Raw genomic sequence first — 18,165 nt, 5'->3', positions numbered from 1 at the left:
TGAATTATTAGTATCTCATTGACTATGCCTACTAGGTCATTGTTCTGCAAATACTAGAACCTTTTCTAATCACAACCGAATAACAACCATTTCCTTGAAGAACTTATCCAGAAGTGAAATAACCAGTGTTAAGATAATGTATGTATTAGTGTGCTGATGAATTTAATGCTGCTCTTTACAATACATATGTAGAGATGCCATTCGGCACACATCTCTGTTACCAATCTAAGAAAAGAAAGTCAATCGCTATCTGGCTAAGTTACAGACCTCCCTAATTATCATTTCCATTTATCATGCCTCCATATTAAACCATTGTTTTTCTATCATTTCCCATAGGATAAACCCTTCCTTACCACTTCCCTGTTGTTGTCTAACAGGTATCCCATCATACTGCATGCATTGACCAACTTCCTTCTTTGTCTGCATGTGATTCCTCTGGTTCATATCCATGTGTTGCTCCATGGACTATGCCTGTTCATTTTTAATGCCTGCCAATGTCTGTTACTAAGTACAACTCATGAGTCTTACCATCCAATCACTGCTATCATCTCACTATAGAATCAGTGCTATTATCTTACCATCCAATCACTGCTATCATCTCACTATCCAATCACTGCTATTATCTCACCATCCAATCACCGCTATCATTCCACTGTCCAATCATTGCAATTACTTTATCATGACATCTATGCATACACGTCATCAGTCTCACCACCAAATATTACCATTCATCAAATCTATGCATACATTAGGCCCAGATTTGTGGAAAGGCCACATAGGCCCGGGCCTAGGGCGGCAGGAAAGAAGGGGCGGCTGGCACTCAACACCTCATAGATCTAATCATCCAGTATCACCATTCATATTACATCTATGTATACACGTCATCAATCTCATCATCCAATATCACCATTCATTAGAACTATGCACACATCAGGCCCAAATTTGTGGCAAGGCCCCATAGGCCCGGGCCTAGGGCGCAAGGACAGAAGGAGGCTGGCACTAAACACCTCATCGCTGTATTCAACCATTATTTCATCTATGCATACACGTCATCAGTCTCATCAAAACAGTATGCAATCCCTTTAACAAAGACAAGTCCATTCTCCTCCCCCCATTCCTACTGATCTTCCCCTTATCCACATTAATGCTAAGGGCAGCCATACATGAGTCAGTCCCAGCAATTTTGATCACTGTTTCGTTGCCTAATGGGACTAATTAGTGTTTGATTAATTGTGGAGCAGCGGACCAATCGATTTTTGATAATTTCAGCACAAATCTGTTGACATCAAATGTTGAATTGATTGGCTCTCAACCAAAGAAAATGCATTGTTTCTATAACCACATTAGAGCTGACCCATGTGTGGCTGCCTCAGGAAAGTTTTTAATCATTTTTCCTCAACCTCTCACATCTAGTCCCTTCTCCTTAACTGCACATTTGGAGAGTACTATTCTACAATGTATGATGTCTGCACACAACATACGGCAGCACCACACTCCCTCGCAGGTAGTTACGTGTTGTAAAGTAAGCATTGTGTCAACAATCATATGATATGAACGATGTATCATATGTCATTGCGGCTGGCTAAATGTTTGGAAGAAAGGTAACTGCAAAAGAGCCATGTTACTGGGTTCTGTCCATAAACCCTGCAGGTATCAAACTTTTTTCCTTAAGTGTAATTTTGTTTTCTGTTGAATTGTTATGAGGTGGAGTTGGGGTTGGGGGGGCTGCATGAAAAAGTTGCGTTGTAATATAGCTACATACTTGTTGAGTTTGTCTGCACATGAATATCGTGCATGATTGGAGAGATCAGTTCAGGCTCAAGTTTGGCCACAGTTCGGCGGTAAGTGCAAAGGGTAAGAACTTATTAAAAACATTCTTAGAAAACTATTCATCCTTCCCATTTTTTTGTCATTCTGTATTCAGCAATAGAAATAGCACAGGTGGAAACCTCACTGAATATTACAGAGCTGAAGCAGCAGGGTGCCGTTATAACAGTAATGCTATAGTGCGCAGGAAGCGTAAGGGTAAATCAGGGTTCCAGCGATCGCTGGACCATTAATTACATCTCTCTCTAAGTTGCTACGACTCGGAGGGGGAATAGTATTTAACACCATCGGGAATTCGAGCGGTAGCAGGGGGAGCCGTCATTTGGCTCACCCTAGGCTTCCTTGATGGCACCTGTGCAAATATTTGTCTATTCTACTAAATAAGTTGTTTTAGGAAATCTATTTCCATCCAGTTAAAGTGTACCTGACATGAAAGCCATCTCTCAGGATCTATACTTACCTGGGGCTTCACTAAGCCCCCTTGAGGCCGCTTGTCCCTCCATGTCTCCCTGGGCGGCTCCTGTCCCTCGCAGTATGGCCTGGTAGAGTTGCGCTTTGTCGCGCATGCGGGGCACGTTCCCACGTTGTGCTCCTGTCAATGGGAGCGTTCTGCGTCTGCGCAGTAGTACTGTGCAAGCGCAGAATGCTCCCGGCCACAGGAGCACAACAGGGTAGCGTGTCTGGCTGGGCTGCACGAAGAAGCGCACCTCGGCCAGGCTACCGGGCCATACTGCTGGGGACAGGAGCCACCCGGGAAGACAGCGAGGGACTGAGCGGCCTCAAGGGGGCTTAATCAAGCCCCAGGTAAGTATAGGACCTGAGATGGATTTCATGTCAGGTACACTTTAAAGGGTGAAAGTCTGATACATGGATTATTCCAGTGTTTCTCAATATTATTTGGTACGCTCCCCATGGAAGCCTGTGCTTACCAAGTACACCCCGTTATTTGTAAAATTATTTTAAGTACCTCTTAGAGGGAACCTAAACTGAGAAGGATGTGGATTTTTCCATTTAAAGTAATACCAGTTTCCTGGCAGTCCTGCTGATCCTGTGTCTCTAATGCTTTTAGCCACAGCCCCTCAACAAGCATGCAGATCAGGTGCTCTGACTGAAGTCAGACTGGATTAGCTGCATGCTTGTTTCAGGTGTGTGATTCAGCCACTACTGCAGCCAATGAGATCAGCAGGACTGACAAGCAACTGGTATTGTTTAAAAGGAAACATCCATATTCCTCTCAGTTGAGGTTCCCTTTAAGTACCCTTGACAAAACAATTTCCAAATTTCTATTGCTTTTAAACATCTGAATTTTATATTCAAATTTGTTTATATGTATTTTAGCATTTTCTAAAACAGCCAATGTTTGGTATGTGTGTTTAAGAAGTTTATCAAGTCCAAGTACCCATTTGAGGTACCCCCTGGGGTGCACGTACCCTGTTAAAAAGACTAGGCATTCGATTTGAAAGACCAAATCAAGAGAAAATCTCTTGAAAACGAAGCTCGCTCTCAATACCTCTGCACTTCAGTATAAAGAGCATAATGCTCTATACATTACTTGTTTTCCTATGTCACTGTCACTGTCACCTAATTTACTGACCTGACAGTTCTGACAGGTTTTGGCTAGACCATCTCCTAATGGAGGATTCTCAAAGTTTGGTTTATTCTCTTCAAAAGCACTCCTTGGAAAAAACGTATTAGGTTCCCTGCACACTGCAAATCCGATTTGCGATTCCGATTTTCCCTGGATGCTATCAAAAGAAAAAACGCAGAAAAAAACGCAGCATGCAGTACCGATTAAAAATCGGAAATCGGAATCCCATGTGAAAATAGATTAAAAATCCAAATCGGAATCGCATGTAGTGTGCAGGAAGCCTTAAAAGGATAATATCCAACCTGCCTATTCTCTTGCACTTTATTCTGGCTACTGAACAGCGCCAATACCTTCCAGAAGTGCTTTTGAAAATAAATATTGAGAGACCCCATGGAGGAGATGAATTAGTCTAGAACCTGCCACAGCTGACAAGCGACACAGGAAAGAAAAATAATTTATACAGCCTTTTACTCTGGGACCAATGCACATCTTATAGATCTGCATTTTACCCGATTGAAATCTACAGCCTGTAGCTTGTACTGGGGTGTAGACTTCAATCACTCACACCGTGCGATTGCATTACTCCCTCCGTTCGCACCACTCTATGGTTACTGCAGCCCACTCACTCTCCTGTCATTATGACAGCAAAGCTCCGTGGGCCAGGCAGGAGACAAATTAATTTCATTGGCTCCTGACCATGTGATTACTGCGAGCCAATCACAGTGACAACTATTTAATCCATTAACCTCTTGACGACCAGCTAACGCCGATTGGCGTAAACTGGTCGTCTGCGGGTTACCATGGAAACGGTCGCTCGATCGAGCGGCCTTTCCATGTCAGTTCACGGAGGGTGTCTCCGTGAACAGCCGGAGAGCCGCCGATCGCAGCTCTCCGGCAAAATGTAAACAGGCGGGGAAGAAATCCCCGCTGTTTACATCATACGGCGCTGCTGCGCAGCAGCGCCGTAAGGCAGATCGGCGATCCCCGGCCTCTGATTGGCCGGGGATCGCCGGCATATGATAGGCTGAAGCCTATCCTTCAATGCGCAGGACGGAACTCCGTCGTGCGCATTACGGAGAGAGGGAGGGAGGGAGGTAAGGAGGAAGAGGGCGGAAATGGCTGCGGAGGGGGGCTTTGAGAAGCCCCCCCCGCAAAACGCAGATGGCCGGCGGCGATCAGACCCCCCCAGCAGGACATCCCCCTAGTGGGGAAAAAAGGGGGGTAGTCTGATCGCCCTGCTGCACTCCTGGTCGGTGCTGCGGGCTGTAGAGCCCTCGCAGCACCGATCAGTGAAAAATCCCCTGGTCGGCAAGTGGTTAACAGCTTCAAACAAATTTTTTTTTGTTTGAAAGCTGCTGTGCATTCTGAATCTCTGCTGGCAAATCTTGTTTGGCTCAGGATCCAGGAGACTGTGTCAGTGTTACAGCGACATCTGGTGGTAAAAGAGGGGAGATGGAAGGGACATGGTTCAACGAATTTTTGCAATAGTGGCAGTTTAAACCGAATAGGAAATAAAACCTCATACAAATGCCAATACTGATGCAAAACTGACCTTGCAGGTTTGTTAACTATGTGTCTCTATCTTTCTCTTAACAGAAAAAGCACAGTAAAAGGATTCAGCTTTTTACTGAAAAATACGTCAGATATCAGCCCAAAACCTCCTTTAAGACTTTCTGTTTCACTGTCCCTTTCTGACATCTCATCTTGATATTCTGCAAGATATCACTGCCAAACCTGCATCCGTCTTCCGAGCGCCCTCCACCGCCTGGCGTCCGCCAGGGTCACAAGGCAGGGGCTGTGTTATTGATGGGCTGTTTTTCTGTTTTTTTTTTCCAAGTGCCTTCAAAGGTGTGCTTCCAATTCTGCCCCCCTTTTTATAGCGCTCCCCCCCTTCTTGATCAACGCCTCAACTATTCCGCATACACATGAAGGAACTGATCCACCCGGCTGGAAAAGTATGCCAGGACTGAGAACAGATCCCCCCCATGACCCCCCACCCCTCCTGTGTCTTCTCCATCAGTGAAAGTTACCGAGTCAGTGTTTTGTAAATCCCAGCGTCAAGATATCCTAGCCACGACCATATGTGGGAGTTGCAGCTTGTAGAAAAGAGAAAAACGGAAGCGAGAAAACCAAATAAACACTGTTCTAGCTATTTATTAAAATTAAACAATAAGTTAAACTCATGGCTGCCGTCTGTTTTATTACTGGAGTTTTGGGGCGGTGGAGAGTTTGTTATTTGGGTCAAATACTGTATATACTCGAGTATAAGTCTGATTCACTTCATAAAAGTATAGGGGTCAGCTTATACACGAGTCACGGGCAGTACTGAGCACACTGAGTAATATGTGTGCTAATAGTGACATTCCCATTTGCAGCAATTTACCCAGTGGTAAGTGGCACTTTAAAGTGGATCCGAGATTAATTTTTATTCATTGCTTAATTGTGTTCCTTTCCTATTGTTTATAGGGCATTCCTCAAGCAAAATACTTTTTTGTTTTTGATTTAATACTCTAACTCCCTATAAACTAAACAAGCCTCGCCCACAGATTTTTCAGAGAGCCTTGGCACTGTAGCAAGGGCTCATGTGAGCTCAGTCTGGGCAGGAGGAGGGGGAGGTATTACTAGCCAGAGATTTCAAAGGCAGAGGGGGGGAGGAAGGAGGAGGGGGGATTAGGCTGAGTGCTCAAGATGCAGATATGCTTGCCTGTGTGTAATGTTTACAAACAACATGGCCACTCTCATTGTATCACAGGAAGAAATAATCATATTCTATTGAAGCTGTTTGCAGCTAAATTTGCTGTGTAAACTATCTAAACTTTAGATAAGATAAGTTACTTTTTATAGTTAGTTTTTCATCTGGGATCCGCTTTAAAGGACAACTGAAGTGAGAGATACATGGAGGCTGCCAAATTTATTTTCTTTTATACAATACCAGTTGCCTGGCAGCCCTGCTGATCTATATGGCTGCAATGGTGTCTGAATAATGACAGAAACAAGCATGAAGCTAATCCTGTCAGATCTGACAATAATGTCAGAAACACCTGATCTGCTGCATGCTTGTTCAAGATTTATGGCTAAAAGTATTAGAGGCAGAGGATCAGCAAGATGGCCAGGCAACTGGTATTGCTTAAAGAGAACCCGAGGTGGGTTTGAAGAATATTATCTGCATACAGAGGCTGGATCTGCCTATACAGCCCAGCCTCTGTTGCTATCCCAAACCCCCCTAAGGTCCCCCTGCACTCTGCAATCCCTCATAAATCACAGCCACGCTGCTGACAAACAGCTTGTCAGAGCTGGCTGTGTTTATCTCTATAGTGTCAGTCTGCTGCTCTCCCCGACTCCTGCAGAACTCCAGTCCCCGCCTGCATCCCTTCCCTCCCTGCTGATTGGAGGGAAGGGACAGGGGCAGGGACCGGAGCTATGCAGGAGGCGGGGGAGCAGCTGAGACTGACACTACAGATATAAACACAGCCTCACAGCACGGCTGTGATTTATGAGGGATTGCAGAGTGCAGGGGGACCTTAGTGGGGTTTGGGATAGCAACAGAGGCTGGGCTGTATAGGCAGATCCAGCCTCTGTATGCAGATAACATTCTTTAAACGCACCTCGGGTTCTCTTTAAAAGGACATAAATATGGCAGCCTCCATATCACTCTTGCTTCCGTTGCCCTTTAAAGAGACTCCGTAACAAAAATTTTATCCTGTTTTTTATCATCCTACAAGTTCCAAAAGCAATTCTAATGTGTTCTGGCTTACTGCAGCACTTTGTACTATCACGGTCTCTGTAATAAATCAACTTATCTCTCTCTTGTCAGACTTGTCAGGCCTGTGTTTGGAAGGCTGCCAAGTTCTTCAGTGTTGTGGTTCTGCTATGAACTCCCCCTTCCAGGCCCCTCTATGCACACTGCCTGTGTGTTATTTAGATTAGAGCAGCTTCTCTCTTCTCTCTTATCTTTTACAAGCTGGATAAATCGTCCTTTGAGCTGGCTGGGCTTTCACATAGTGAGGAATTACAGACAAGGGCAAAGCTGTTTGCAGGAAGAAAAGAGCAGCCTGAAACTTCAGTGCATGAGAGATGCAGGGTGAAAGAAACACACAAATGATCTCTTGAGATTCAAAAGGAAGGCTGTATACAGCCTGCTTGTGTATGGATGTATTTTCTATGTGTGGACATACTGTACATCAACCTACTTCCTGTTTTGGTGGCCATTTTGTTTGTTTATAAACAAACTTTTTAAAACTGTTTTTAACCACTTTTAATGTGGCGGGGAGCGGCGAAATTGTGACAGAGGGTAATAGGAGATGTCCCCTAACGCACTGGTATGTTTACTTTTGTGTGATTTTAACAATACAGATTCTCTTTAAGGAAAGTAAATGCCAAGAGAAAACACAGGGCTGAAAGTCCTGGCCACAACAATTAACAAGGAAAGGGGCGGGGAAATACTGGGCTGCATAAAAGGGAGTGAATAATTGCAGCACTTAGGGACCTGGAGGAGGTATTGGCTGCACTTTAGGGACAGGAGGGATTAATGGCAGCAATACTGTATGCAGTGCGGTCATTAGCCCCTCCTGAGCCCCAAGTGCAGCCATTAACTTTGCTGGGTAGACTTATACTTAAGTCAATAAAAAATTCTAGCTTAAGGTTAAATTTGGAGTCGACTTATACACAAGGTCGGCCTGTATTCGAGTGTACACGGTATGTTTGAGAATTCCATGTAAACGTGTTTATGCCAGGTATATCCGCAGCTACAGACGCTTAAAGGGAATCTGAAGTGAAAATAAACTAATGATATAATTAATTGTATGTGTAGTACAGCTAAGAACTAGAGCATAAGTAGCACAGATATGAGTCTCATATTGTTTCCAGTACAGAAAGATTTAAAGTGGAACTGAAGAGAGGTATATGGAGGCTGCCATGTTTATTTCCTTTTAAGCAATACCAGTTGCCTGGCAGCCCTGCTGATCCTCTGCCTCTAATACTAGTAGCCATAGCCCCTGAACAAGCATGCAGCAGATCAGGTGTTTCAGACTTTAAAGTCAGATCTGACAAGACTAGCTGCATGCTTCGTTTTCGTGTTATTCAGATACTACTGCAGAGAAATAGACCAGCAGGGCTGCCAGGCAACTGGTATTGATTAAAAGGAAATAAATATGGCAGCCTCCGTATACCTCTTACTTCTGTTCCCCTTTAAGAAACTCCATTTGTTATTTATGCAAAAGAGCCTCTCTGAGCTCCCCGACCCAACTGGAGCGAGCTACAGTGCTGTTTTCTAAAGCACTTATCTCAACCTGTCTCCCACTCTTTCTTGTTTGTTAAAGATTTTTACTGTAGAGAAGTTCAAAGGGTCATTAGCTCTGCTCTGTTTCATAGTTTAAAATACAGAGTGTGGTTTGTAAACTGCAAATATTAGAGGATGTGTAATGAAAAAAAAAAAAAAGCTATATAACTGACAATAAACATATGAGACTCTTTTCTTTGCTACTAATGTTCTATCAATTATTCAAACTACACATACAACTAATTGTATACGTTTTTTCGCTTCATGGCACTTTAATGAGAGGCTTAACATGGCCATATATCTAGTGATTTGGTGGCCCGATCAACCAACCAATTTGATAATGTTAGCGAATTGAGAATCGAGTGTATTCCAGTATGAGAGATCGACAACCAAAATCTGGGTGAATCGAGTTGATTTGTCGATCAGTCAGGTTGGAAGCTATCGTAGAGGAACCAGCTACTGTTTTCAATTGCCAAAGAGTCCATTTTAGGATTCAGAGCAAGGAGGCAAATCATGGTTCAGATCGATGAGTGAGGCTGGATCGTAAAGGATCTCACTTGTAGTGTGTGGGCCACTAGTCAATCGCCTTTCGATCAACCACACTGCAGTTGATCCCCTAATAAAGACAATCTCTTAGTCGATCGAAACAACATCGCTAGAAGTACTGTATGTCTACCTTTAGGCTTGCAGTTTTCCTGCACCTGTCATGCCAGTTTCATGCAGCTTGAGGGCTCAAACCTACTAGCAGCCTTTTCTTAAAGAGAATCTGTACTCTAAAATTCTTACAGTAAAAATCATACCATTCTATTCATTATGCTCTCCTGGGCCCCTCTGTGCTGTTTCTGCCACTCCCTGCTGCAATCCTGGCTTGTAATTGCCAGTTTTAGGCAGTGTTTACAAACAAAAGACATAGCAAGTGATACAAGCTCAGTGTGTGAGTCATACAGAGTCTGCAGGTGGCCTGGAGAGGGTGTGTATAGCTTCTGCCAATGACAAGCAGTGCAGCACATTCCACACATTCCAGCCTCAGCCGACAGAGCCGAAAAAAAAGAGAAGATTAGATCATATAACAGAGATAATACAGCCACTGTGCAAATAGGAAATGCTGCAGTAATCCAGAGCACATTAGAACAGGTATAGGAACTTATAGGATAGCAGATATAGGGATGAAAATGTTGTTACGGAGTCTCTTTAAAGCTGGTGACTTGAAAATCAGCTCTTGCTTATGCAATGCTATGGGGGATTTTTTTTTTTTAAATCACATCGCTCAAGTGGGATCACACCCACAGCATTACATTAGCAAGAGCTATTCACATCACAAAGCGCTCAGAAAAGCGCTCCTAGTGGGTTCTAGGCCTGAAATTGGGCCAATCATGTTCACTTCTGCCAATTCCAGGCTGTATACAATCTGCATGAAATGTGCATGTAAACTGGAACGTTTAATATCGCCTTGGCCATCTTTTCGCTACAACTAAGCGGCAGCGTAACGAAAAGTGAGTGTGATGATACCATTTATTGGCTCTATTGGCTTCTAAGTTAGCCAATAAATGGTATCATCCTGATTCAAAACTTCTTGCTTTTACTGATGGCTAACACGGTACAATACCCTACTGCTTCTTACAGTATTATTTTGTTATAATAAATTTGGGTATAGTAAATATTGGGGTATAGTAAACTACCTCTCAGGGCACCGCCAATCTCCATTATAAGTCTATGGGAGGAGCCCCTGGTAAAGTAAACCCGCATATAATAAAACTTCTGTTATAGTAAACATGTTTTCTACGTGACGCTGACTCTGCACATAGTAGAATGCATGTGTCATATGTCAGTGTGAAACCCATAGTCGGCTGTTCTCTTCAAGCAGGTGCTGTAAGTCCCGCCTGCGGAGGTATTGGAGCCACTCACAGGAAGCGAGTGGTTGCCTCAATTTAATGACAGCTGCAATTTTTAAGGAGCCCTGGTTACTGTACCAGTGATTTGTCCAGCCTGGCTATGTAGCCCTATGGTATACTTAACCTTGTAGTCCACCAGATGTGCCAGCGCTTGTACTGTACCTCCAATGGGAGGACAGGGCTGCTCCTGTGCAGCAGAGAATGTACCAGGGCATGCTGGGATATTTCTAGGACAAGTGCTTGTACTGTATCTCCAATGGGAGGACAGAGCTGCTCCTGTGCAGCAGAGAATGTACCAGGGCATGCTGGGATATTTCTAGGACAAGTGCTTGTACTGTACCTCCAATGGGAGGACAGAGCTGCTCCTGTGCAGCAGAGAATGTACCAGGGCATGCTGGGATATTTCTAGGACAAGTGCTTGTACTGTACCTCCAAAGGGAGGGAAGAGCTGCTCCTGTGCAGCACATAATGTACCAGGGCATCCTGGGCCATTTCTAAAACAAGTGCTTGTACTGTACCTCCAATGGAAGGACAGAGCTGCTCCTGTACAGCAGAAAATGTACCAGGGCATGCTGGGATATTTCTAGGACAAGTGCTTGTACTGTACCTCCAATGGGAAGACAGAGCTGGTCCTGTGCAGCAGAGAATGTACCAGGGCATGCTGGGGTATTTGTAGGACAAGTGCTTGTACTGTACCTCCAATGGGAAGACAGAGCTGGTCCTGTGCAGCAGAGAATGTACCAGGGCATGCTGGGGTATTTGTAGGACAAGTGCTTGTACTGTACCTCCAATGGGAGGACAGAGCTGCTCCTGTGCAGCAGGGAATGTACCAGGGCATGTTGGGCCATTTCTATGACAAGTGCTTGTACTGTACCTCCAATGGAAGGACACAGCTGGCCATGTGCCACAGAGAATGCACCAGGGCATGCTGGGCCATTTCTAGGACAAGTGCTTGTACTGTACCTCCAATGGGAGGACAGAGCTGGTCCTGTGCAGCAGAGAATGTACCAGGGCATGCTGGGCCATTTCTAGGACAAGTGCTTGTACTGTACCTCCAATGGAAGGACAGAGCTGCTCCTGTACAGCAGAAAATGTACCAGGGCATGCTGGGGTATTTCTAGGACAAGTGCTTGTACTGTACCTCCAATGGGAGGACAGAGCTGCTCCTGTGCAGCAGAGAATGCACCAGGGCATGCTGGGCCATTTCTATGACAAGTGCTTGTACTGTACCTCCAATGGGAGGACAGAGCTGCTCCTGTACAGCAGAGAATGTACCAGGGCATGCTGGGGTATTTGTAGGACAAGTGCTTGTACTGTACCTCCAATGGGAAGACAGAGCTGGTCCTGTGCAGCAGAGAATGTACCAGGGCATGCTGGGGTATTTGTAGGACAAGTGCTTGTACTGTACCTCCAATGGGAGGACAGAGCTGCTCCTGTGCAGCAGGGAATGTACCAGGGCATGTTGGGCCATTTCTATGACAAGTGCTTGTACTGTACCTCCAATGGGAGGACACAGCTGGCCATGTGCCACAGAGAATGCACCAGGGCATGCTGGGCCATTTCTAGGACAAGTGCTTGTACTGTACCTCCAATGGGAGGACAGAGCTGGTCCTGTGCAGCAGAGAATGTACCAGGGCATGCTGGGCCATTTCTAGGACAAGTGCTTGTACTGTCCCTCCAATGGGAGGACAGAGCTGCTCCTGTGCAGCAGAGAATGTACCAGGGCATGCTGGGCCATTTCTAGGACAAGTGCTTGTACTGTACCTCCAATGGAAGGACAGAGCTGCTCCTGTACAGCAGAAAATGTACCAGGGCATGCTGGGGTATTTCTAGGACAAGTGCTTGTACTGTACCTCCAATGGGAGGACAGAGCTGCTCCTGTGCAGCAGAGAATGCACCAGGGCATGCTGGGCCATTTCTATGACAAGTGCTTGTACTGTACCTCCAATGGGAGGACAGAGCTGCTCCTGTACAGCAGAGAATGTACCAGGGCATGCTGGGCCATTTCTAGGACAAGTGCTTGTACTGTACCTCCAATGTGAGGAAAGAGCTGCTCCTGTGCAGCAGAGAATGTACCAGGGCATGCTGGGGTATTTCTAGGACAAGTGCTTGTACTGTACCTCCAATGGGAGGGCAGAGCTGCTCCTGTGCAGCAGAGAATGCACCAGGGCATGCTGGGATATTTCTAGGACAAGTGCTTGTACTGTACCTCCAATGGGAGGACAGAGCTGGCCCTGTGCAGCAGAGAATGTACCAGGGCATGCTGGGCCATTTCTAGGACAAGTGCTTGTACTGTACCTCCAATGGGGGGGAGGGGCACAGCTGTCCTGTGCAGCAGAGAATGTACCAGGGCATGCTGGGCCATTTCTAGGACAAGTGCTTGTACTGTACCTCCAATGGGAGGACAGAGCTGGTCCTGTGCAGCAGAGAATGTACCAGGGCATGCTGGGCCATTTCTAGGACAAGTGCTTGTACTGTACCACCAATGGGAGGACAGAGCTGGCCCTGTGCAGCAGAGAATGTACCAGGGCATGCTGGGCCATTTCTGGGACAAGTGCGTGTACGTACTGTACCTCCAATGGGAGGGGGGGGGGGGCAGAGCTGTCCTGTGCAGCAGAGAATCATTGAATCGATCCTCTGCTCCTCCATCCTGGTCTGGTACACGGGCACCACCGCCAGCGACAGGCTCACACTTCAGAGGGTCATCAGGGCAGCGGAGAGGGTCATTGGAAGACCTCTTCCCCCACTTGACCTCCTACACAAGAGAAGGCTGGGATCGAGGGCGCTGAGGATCGCTAACGATCCTGCCCACCCGGGTCACCACTACTTCTGTCAGATCCCACTGGGATGGAGGCTTCGGGCCATCTCCACAAGGACGGCCAGACATAGTAACTCTTTCTTTCCCTCGGCCGTCAGCCTCCTAAATTCCCTCCACATACTCCCATCAGCACACAATAACTAATTAAGAACAAGCCATTCCATGACTCCGAACTGTTACGGGACAGTATAACTGTTGCTCTGGCATGGAATGCAAGTGTTAGTGCAATATAATGCGAATGCAATTGCTTGTCCTCTGTATATAAGTTGAGTGTAACTTCTGTTCTGCTGTTCTATGCTATCGTTGTCTCTTGAGCTATATGTACTGTGCCAAACCCAATTCCGGGCATGACCCAGTCATGCTTGGCGAAATAAAGAATTCCTGATTCCAGAGAATGTACCAGGGCATGCTGGGCCATTTCTAGGACAAGTGCTTGTACTGTACCTCCAATGGGAGGGCAGAGCTGGTCCTGTGCAGCAGAGAATGTACCAGGGCATGCTGGGATATATCTAGGACAAGTGCTTGTACTGTACCTCCAATGGGAGGACAGAGCTGCTCCTGTGCAGCAGAGAATGTACCAGGGCATGCTGGGCCATTTCTAGGACAAGTGCTTGTACTGTACCTCCAATGGGAGGACAGAGCTGCTCCTGTGCAGCAGAGAATGTACCAGGGTATGCTGGGCCATTTCTAGGACAAGTGCTTGTACTGTACCTCCAATGGGAGGACAGAGCTGCTCCTGTGCAGCAGAGAATGTACCAGGGCATGCTGGGCCATTTCTAGGACAAGTGCTTGTACTGTACCTCCAGTGGGAGGACAGAGCTGCTCCTGTGCAGCAGAGAATGTACCAGGGCATGCTGGGCCATTTCTAGGACAGGTGCTTGTACTGTATCTCCAATGGGAGGACAGAGCTGCTCCTCTGCAGCAGAGAATGTACCAGGGCATGCTGGGATATTTCTAGGACAAGTGCTTGTACTGTACCTCCAATGGGAGGACACAGCCGCTCCTGTGCAGCAGAGAATGCACCAGGGCATGCTGGGCCATTTCTAGGACGAGTGCTTGTACTGTACCTCCAATGGGAGAACAGAGCTGCTCCTGTGCAGCAGAGAATGTACCAGGGCATGCTGGGCCATTTCTAGGACAAGTGCTTGTACTGTCCCTCCAATGGGAGGACAGAGCTGCTCCTGTGCAGCAGAGAATGCACCAGGGCATGCTGGGCCATTTCTAGGACAAGTGCTTGTACTGTACCTCCAATGGGAGGGCAGAGCTGGTCCTGTGCAGCAGAGAACGTACCAGGGCATGCTGGGCCATTTCTAGGACAAGTGCTTGTACTGTCCCTCCAATGGGAGGACAGAGCTGCTCCTGTGCAGCAGAGAATGTACCAGGGCATGCTGGGCCATTTCTAGGACAAGTGCTTGTACTGTATCTCCAATGGGAGGACAGAGCTGCTCCTGTGCAGCAGAGAATGTACCAGGGCATGCTGGGCCATTTCTAGGACAAGTGCTTGTACTGTACCTCCAATGGGAGGACAGAGCTGCTCCTGTGCAGCAGAGAATGTACCAGGGCATGCTGGGCCATTTCTAGGGCAAGTGCTTGTACTGTACCTCCAATGGGAGGGCAGAGCTGGTCCTGTGCAGCAGAGAATGTACCAGGGCATGCTGGGCCATTTCTAGGACAAGTGCTTGTACTGTCCCTCCAATGGGAGGACAGAGCTGCTCCTGTGCAGCAGAGAATGCACCAGGGCATGCTGGGCCATTTCTAGGACAAGTGCTTGTACTGTATCTCCAATGGGAGGACAGAGCTGCTCCTGTGCAGCAGAGAATGTACCAGGGCATGCTGGGCCATTTCTAGGACAAGTGCTTGTACTGTACCTCCAATGGGAGGACAGAGCTGCTCCTGTGCAGCAGAGAATGTACCAGGGCATGCTGGGATATTTCTATGACAAGTGCTTGTACTGTACCTCCAATGCGAGGACAGAGCTGCTCCTGTGCAGCAGAGAATGTACCAGGGCATGCTGGGCCATTTCTAGGACAAGTGCTTGTGCTGTAGTACCTCCAATGGGAGGACAGAGCTGCTCCTGTGCAGCAGAGAATGTACCAGGGCATGCTGGGCCATTTCTAGGACAAGTGCTTGTACTGTACCTCCAATGGGAGGGCAGAGCTGGTCCTGTGCAGCAGAGAATGTACCAGGGCATGCTGGGCCATTTCTAGGACAAGTGCTTGTACTGTCCCTCCAATGGGAGGACAGAGCTGCTCCTGTGCAGCAGAGAATGTACCAGGGCATGCTGGGCCATTTCTAGGACAAGTTCTGATACAGTAAACTTCTGATATAGTAAACCGCATATCCTGGTCCCTTGGAGTTTACTATAACAAGATTATACTGCATTAGTTATAATGGAAACTTCCTGTACCGATATAACCAATAAATTTGTACTGTCAGGTTAGAAAACAAGACGCCATAAACACACTTAGCTAAAGCTTACCTTTTGAGGCTTGCAACTCAGACTTAAAGTGACTCTGTAACAAAAATTACAACATTTTTTTCTACCATCCTACAAGTTCCTAAACCTATTCTAATGTGTTCTGGCTCACTGCAGCACTTTGTACTATCACTGTCTCTGTAATAAATCAATGTATCTTTCCCCTGTCAGACTTGTCAGCCTGTGTCTGGAAGCCTGCCAACTCTTCTGTGCTGGTCTGTTCCTCTATGCACATTCCAGTGTGTGTTTTATTTACATAAGCCAGCAGCTTCTCTGCTATCTTATCAGTGATAGAAGAGAGCTGGATAAAAATCCTCCTCTGTTAGGCTGTGAAAGTAGCTGGCTGACACATACTGAGGAATTACAAACACAGGCACAGGCAGAGCTGTCTACAGGAAGCCTGTAATGTTCAGTGCATGAGAGAAGAAGGGGACAGAAGGTAAACACACAAATGATCTTTTGAGATTCAAAAGGAAAGCTGTATACAGCCTGCTTGTGTATGGATGTATTTTCTATGTGTGGACATACTGTACATCAATCTACTTCCTGTTTTGGTGGCCATTTTGTTTGTTTATAAACAAACTTTTTAAAACTGTTTTTGACTACTTTTAATGCGGTGGGGAGCGGTGAAATTGTGACAGAGGGTAATAGGAGATGTCCCCCAACACACTGGTATGTTTACTTCTGTGCGATTTTAACAATACAGATTCTCTGTAAAGAACCTGGAAAAAGTAAACAGTTATCTGTGTGTTAAAATCAAAAAAGCATCAAAGTGTGCTTAAAGTGGGATTAAAAACTCGTGAAATTAAAATTGAAGTACCCACTCTTATGTACATAAAAGAACATTTGAATGCAGAGAGCAGTACAAATTTATACTGCTCTGCTAATTGAAAAAATTAATCATTGCCAGCCAGGAAAAGCTCTCTGCCTGATCTCTTCACTCTGCTCCCCCTCTCTCCTCTGCTGAATAGCCACATCACCGTGGCAACGGTTAAGTCACTTCAGCAAAGGAGAGAGGGGGAGCAGAGTGAAGAAACCAGGCAGAGAGCTTTTCCTGGCCGGAAATGATTACATTTACTGGTTAGCAGAGCAGCTTAAACTCTGACTTCTCTCTGCACTGAAAGTAAACATAAAAGTTCTGTAACGTACCTAAAGGTGGCCATACATCTAGTGACTTGGCTGTACAATCGACCAACCGATTTAATCATTTTATTGATTTGAGAGATATTTGAGTGTGTTCGAGTATGCCCAATCGATGAAAAGTGGCTGATATCATGGTGAACGGACCAGCTTGGTCAATCAAGCTGGATGGAAGATATTTGTGAATCCCACAGGAATTGGCTACTGTTCGCAAATCATTCCATTGAGGCAAAACATCAGATACTAGGTCTCTGTGAGGTTCTATTTCTCAGCTCTATTTGCTTTGTGATGATTTACTGCCAGTCTATAGGCAGGAAGTGGGAACGGGACCTCATGGAGACAAAATAAAGGAGAACCTTAAAGGAATCATCAAGCAATCTCTGCGATCCCCCCCCCCCCCGATCTACTTACTTGGGGCTTCCTCCAGCCCCTTGCAGTTGACATGTCCCACGTCGCAGCTCTGCTCTCCGTCGCTGGCCTGGGGTTTCCCGCCGGTGCGGAGGCCGACCTCTAGGTCGTCCAGTGCTTTCTCCAACCTCTTTTAGCCGGGTGCTCCACCCGACTAGTTTTAATGAGCACCTGGTTGTTATCGGCTCACCTCCTCCTATGCTGTAAGCAGAGTTGCGCACATGCATTCTCTCAAATCTCCCCACTCGGCTACTTTTTCATGCAACCCGGCTAATTTTTTCATGCCACCCGGCTACTATTTCATGCGACCACACTAAAGAAAAATTCTGGGGAGAACACTGTCGTCCTCTACTGCCCCTGCGCGAGTGCCACTGTCAATGAAGCCCACGTTGTCCGGGCTGTACTGGTCTTGATTGACAGCGGCGCTCGCGCAGGCGCAGTAGAGGACGGCCTGGCGAGACACCGTTGGGGACCCCGGGCCAACTGATGAGAGCGGAAGTTGCGGTGTGGGACATGTCGGCTGCGAGGGGCTGAAGGAAGCCCCAGGTAAGTAGATCGGGCTGTAGCAGATTGCTTGATGATTCCTTTAACTAAAAAAAACAACATTTAGAGTGCAAACACACCATAAACAAACATAACATTACATAAATATTTCCAACAGGCCTAAACATTGAGTTTTCTACCCATGTGCAAGCTTTTTGCAAGAAATCTGCAGTATGGCTGGGTCCACACTAGGTC

At 46.4% G+C, this 18,165-nt stretch overlaps 1 protein-coding gene across 2 annotated transcripts in view; it reads left to right on the top strand.

Annotated features, from left to right (window-relative positions):
- Window positions 1-5,594, top strand: part of LOC137524113 (sarcoplasmic/endoplasmic reticulum calcium ATPase 1) — a 38,557-nt gene extending 32,963 nt beyond the window's left edge. The window contains exons 22-23 of one of the 2 annotated variants that reach the window (XM_068243625.1): window positions 337-377; window positions 5,012-5,594. In XM_068243625.1, the coding sequence (XP_068099726.1) occupies window positions 337-341 (5 nt within the window). In that variant the 3' untranslated portion in view covers window positions 342-377; window positions 5,012-5,594. The remainder of the gene's footprint in view (window positions 1-336; window positions 378-5,011) is intronic. The other variant, XM_068243624.1, reaches the window with a different exon arrangement.
- Window positions 5,595-18,165: the final 12,571 nt, after the last annotated feature.

The sequence above is a fragment of the Hyperolius riggenbachi genome, chromosome 7, assembly GCF_040937935.1.
Source record: "Hyperolius riggenbachi isolate aHypRig1 chromosome 7, aHypRig1.pri, whole genome shotgun sequence".
Taxonomy (NCBI): Eukaryota; Metazoa; Chordata; class Amphibia; order Anura; family Hyperoliidae; genus Hyperolius; species Hyperolius riggenbachi.
This window is presented reverse-complemented; position numbering and strand designations above follow the sequence as displayed.